General features: G+C 30.3%; 1 protein-coding gene across 1 annotated transcript in view; it reads left to right on the top strand.

Moving 5' to 3' along the window:
- Positions 1 to 5,325, top strand: part of LOC106472508 (dedicator of cytokinesis protein 3-like) — a 58,729-nt gene that overhangs the window by 45,729 nt on the left and 7,675 nt on the right. The window contains 3 exon segments of the mRNA XM_013933164.2: positions 998 to 1,209; positions 2,514 to 2,592; positions 3,508 to 3,608. Coding sequence (XP_013788618.2) covers positions 998 to 1,209; positions 2,514 to 2,592; positions 3,508 to 3,608 — 392 coding nt within the window.

Below are 5,325 nucleotides of genomic sequence, written 5' to 3'. Positions count from 1 at the left end.
GTTTTAATTGTGTTTTATGTAGGCTGTGTTTTAATTGTGTTTTATATAGGCTGTGTTTTAATTGTGTTTTACATAGGCTGTGTTTTAATTGTGTTTTACATAGGCTGTGTTTTAATTGTGTTTTACATAGGCTGTGTTTTAATTGTGTTTTATGTAGGCTGTGTTTTAATTGTGTTTTATGTAGGCTGTGTTTTAATTGTGTTTTATATAGATTGTTTTTGAAGCTACTTGAAGATACATATCTCACTCTAAGAAAAAAAAATTAAACTTTCTTCTCTATCATAAATCTCAAGGAAATTCTTTATGAAATGAATTCAAGTTATCAGTACAAGAAAATAATATACTTGTTGTACTACTACTACTATTGTCAAAATAATTGAGTCATGTATGTCCAGTTATGCTGTAAATTAGTCTTGTTTTTTCAAGTAACATCTTTTAACAATGACTTCTTTTACTTTTGTTCATAGTATGACTTGATTTGTATTCGAATTATTGTGGAGAAAACTACAACCAATTAAACTATGTGATAGAAAGTTCTGGTCGAATATCACTAATGTACAATACGTGTGTTTGAAACATATCACTAATAAGTCTGTCTAATAGTATTTATTTTGTCTGTTTGATACGTCTGACCAGAGGGTTAGTAAAGAGATGTTCAGAGTCTAAAACTTAATTCCTAAGAATTATCTCAAAGTTACTTAGAACATGTTTTTCAAGAACTCTATAAAGAATAGATGATTAATGAAAAAAAATCTCTGCTTTTGTTGTTGAATTATTTTAAGTATAAAATATTTAACGTTTGTTAGATCTATATGCAAGTTCCTTGAATTGTTTGTCTTGTATGTTGTTCGTAAACATTGACAAACAACAGCAGTGCCACCTGTGGAAGAGGTTTGTTAATAGATATCTACTCAGGTTTATATAGGTTAGAAAAATTTTCTTCTTTCGTATTTAAAAATTATGTTTTATGTAAGTTTTTCTATTATTCATTGTTTAGGGTCCCTTAGTTGCAAACCTTGTCGCTTTGCTTCGTCTCATGGACGAACAACATTACTCCCATTTATGGGAGAAGTTTGGCGACAGGCACCAGATCAGTGATCGTAGAGAGTTGAAAGATTTTTTGATGCAAGTTTTTATTGTGTTTCGTGAACTTCTAAAGCAGGATATTTTTCCTCGAGATTGGGTCGTTATGAAGATGGTCGCTAATCAGTAAGTTATATTAGAATGTATCAGGTGAATCCCCTTTTCTTGAATTTTATGTTATCTCAAGTTTTTGGTTAAATTTACTGTACTCCTATGCATAAAATGCTTTTCTAGTCACAAGAACAGCACTTCATTTGCTGTTTTAACGATGTTTTTTTATTGTTCTGTACTAACCTCGTGAAAATATCCACATTCTTTAATACGGAATGGTGTAATAACATTTTAATGTCATATCTTATGTAACTGTTACAGCAATGTCACAAGTAATTCATAACTAGATACTTTGTTAAAATAAACAGTAGTATTTGAATATAATTTATAACCCTAACACTCAAAAATATGATGAAACATTTTTTCATGTGTTTACTAACTGAAAGCCTCCTAGTGGGTCAGCAGTGAGGGCTTATAACACTAAAAATGGAGGTTTTTGTACCTGTGGAAAGTACAGTTAACCTGTCCCCCAGTGGCACAGCGGTATGTCTGCGGACTCACAACGCCAAAAAACCGGGTTTTGATACCCGTGGTGGGCAGAGCACAGATAGCCCTTGTGTAGCTTTGTGGATAATTAAAAAACAAACAAACAGTTAACCTATTGTGTAGCCTTGTGCTTAACAAAAAAAACTAACAAAGATTTTAACATTTCTACGAAGAGACTATGCTCATTATTATAGAGATACCTCACCGCCCTCTATTGGCAGTATTCACTAAATAAAACAATGACAGAAAAAGCTGAGTTCATAGCCTCATTCTTTTGATAAAAAAAAAGACTTTCTCACTGAGATAAACAAGAAAAATTAGCTGAAGAAACTAATTAATGATACTGGAGAACAACATTAGATCACAAAGTTTATAATTCACAATTACTAAAACAGTAACAAGAATAACAGACACAACAGTAAGGAGACTGTTACTTTTGTTAGAAAAACGTCCACAAAGGTGCAATATTAAAATGTGATATTAAAGAATGTGCTTTTATTACCAGTATAATTGTGATAAAGAAAGGCCTACTTTCTGTAAGCATTTATATTTTTAATATTTGTGCTGAAATATGTAATAATGAGAAATACATTAATTGGCTTTTATTACCAGAATATCTGTGATAAAAAAAAAAAGGCCTATCTTCTGAAAGCTTTTATATGGGCTGAAATATGTAATGAAAAATACATTTGTGACTGAATTTAATAGCATTTGATTGTCTTTTTGTATGTGATTTCTATAAGATATGAATATTATTTGTTCCATAGTTTTACTGTGATCAGTCTTCGTCATTAAGAGTAGGGTAATAGTAGTATATTTTTTGTAATTTTTAGTGTCATTCTTTGTGCATTACAAGAATTTGCTCAACCATTGACAATTGACTTTTTGGAGACTGGATCTTTCGATGCTCAGGTAACACAGCTGATCGGTACTTTTTTTTGCCATCAGAAACACAAAGAGCCATTACCATACTTTTTTGTAATGATCTTGGTTTTCTGTAATATAATAATTTTTGTGTTTGAAATATGCAATTTAGAACATAATTTATCTGGCTTTTTAATTAAGCTATGAACGAGTTAAAAAGAAACATATTGTTAGCTGGTTGAGTCAAACACAACAATGGCAAACAATGAAATTGAGGACAAAAATTTCCGAACCTTTCACCTGAACAATTTAGCCTTTTAATGTTCACTTTCTATGTCCAGGAAAATTATTGACATATTTTGAAAGTCGAGATGTGGGTTTTACTTTCTTGTGTATATTCTTAGTAAAGCAAGAAGGCTGGAGCCCATAGGTTTACATTATGACTTATCAATATGTGTAATATAAGTGTGTAATTTGTGCCAAATGTTGACGATCATATTGGAGTAGATGTTAAATCTAAAACGGGAAATTTGGAGTAACGAAACGTTACATGATACAGAGAAGTGAAGATTGAAAACTTATTTATTTAAAGCTTATATAATATTCAAAGATGAATTACAAATAAGTTTAATGACATACATTGATAATCAAGTTGTTTAATTATGTTCTTCATGTAACTGTTTAAAAATCTTCACACGTGCACTTTGACCCACTCATGCATGTAGGTTTAAATGTCAGTTTCATAAAAGACAAAGTATATCATTTTAGAGAGTTAAAACTCTTGGCAACTGTTCATTATTTGCATTTATAAGAACTTTTCAGCGTGTCTGTTTGAATAATTGAGATGAATTTAGACAGATGTGATATGACATTTTTTGTGAACTGTATGTTAGATTTGACTGAGTATCATTAACTGTGGGCTACCATTTGGGCTGAAGTATTTGTGTTTAATGTAACTTTTAGCTTTGGAGTAACTACTTTACCCTGGCTGTGGCCTTTCTCACTCAACCATCACTGCAGCTGGAAACCTTCTTGGAGGTCAAACGAGACAAGATTCTGGGGAAGTGAGTATGTTGATAAAAGTCAGAATATTGTGAGCATCATTAATTTGTTATACATGTGAAACTAACACGAATATTTTATCACCTAACTTTTGAGCCATGGCATAGTGGCTCATAGAATGGCTCTTAATTTTTATTTTATTTTTTCAAGTACAAACTTTTACCTCATAGCTCCATCATTTCTTGACCAATTTGAGATCAAATTACAGTTTTGAACTCAGGGGGTCAAACCCTGTCAATTGATATATTTGACCACACCCAAGGTCTCAGTTTAATTTACTCTAATCCTGTCAAACAGAATTACAATTTGAGGGTAGGCTGATAGAGATTCTCATGAGTAATAAAATCAAATCGGGTATATGTATGTCCCACGCTTGGTATAGCTATTAAAAAGGAAAAAAAAAAAGGTCTCGTAGATTATTTTACTCTAATCCTGCCTACAAGAATTTTAAGTGCTGCAGCTATTGAGGATTCTCTCAATTATATGCAGATTAATTTGGTACTTAATCAGTTACTTGACATTTCGTGAACAGAACCACTTGGTTGCCAAAAACATCTTATTTTTAAATACACGATAGTTCAAATACAAACAAATCAGTAAATTTATGCTGAAAATAAGAAGCTTAAACTGAAACTATCCAGACGAAAAATTTTGTATTGCAAATTGTAGTTTCATTGTTCAGTCAAAAATATTGCATATATAAGTGAACTTTTCCTATTTCTTGGTAAAGTTGATGTCTAGTTTTTGCATGTATAGCTGATATATATATGTATGGAATGGCTCTTATTATATCTATACAAAGAAATATAAACAATAATGATCCTTTATGTTATACATGTTAGAACTGAATGTCTATTATTGTCTGATAACATTAGCTACAATTTATGAAGTTAAGAACTATGTTGTAAAAAAAGCTGCATTGCTAGATTACACCATTTAAGTTTATTTTACAAAAGTTATCATGCATTTGTTAGTAATTTTTCATTTTTAATGTCTCCATTAAAAGTTATTTTTAATCTACAATTTAGTATAACCGGTCTTTATATTGATAAATCTCTCCACGAAAATAATTTAATTTTTGCATTCAGCTTTTTTGCTGTTGCCTTTAACTGGCAAGATGTTAGTGTTACAAATAGAGTATATTGTTTAACCCTTTCCTGACGGGGGTTGGTATTAAATACACGAGTTTGCATACATATTTGCACACGTTAAGTATTTATACGATAACTTTTAACGAAGCATGTGTATCTTCACAAAATTTGGTAGACTTTTAGTAATGATTACAAGTCTTTTGTACACAAAAAAATAAGATTTTTAATTAAATATTTTTACTAAAGATTTGTTTTTGAAAATATCGAGTCTGTTTCATTACTAGTCCGAGTGCGAACTGATTTTCATGTTATAATTAAAAAACTCTTCTTCGTCCAAAAAATCGCAAATATTATTTGTGTACTCTCTAAAACCTCCTAAATACATTTCAAACATTTATTTCAGTAAAACTTTATATTTTATCTGTTATTTTCTCTACGCTAATTATATACAGGGTGGGTTAATTTGCCCGCCCTCGTAACCATCATAAAAAATAAAGAAATAAATGTAAATTATGATTTATTCGTTATAGAATGACTACAAATTATAACAAATTAATTAAACTCAAATACTTGGTCTAAATAGCGTAAATCTCATAACATTATACATTTTTCCATGTGTATTATTTTT

The sequence above is a fragment of the Limulus polyphemus genome, unplaced genomic scaffold (assembly GCF_000517525.1).
Source record: "Limulus polyphemus unplaced genomic scaffold, Limulus_polyphemus-2.1.2 Scaffold5390, whole genome shotgun sequence".
Classification (NCBI taxonomy): Eukaryota; Metazoa; Arthropoda; class Merostomata; order Xiphosura; family Limulidae; genus Limulus; species Limulus polyphemus.
Note: the sequence above shows the minus strand (reverse complement) of the source record. Positions and strands in the feature narration are given on the sequence as shown.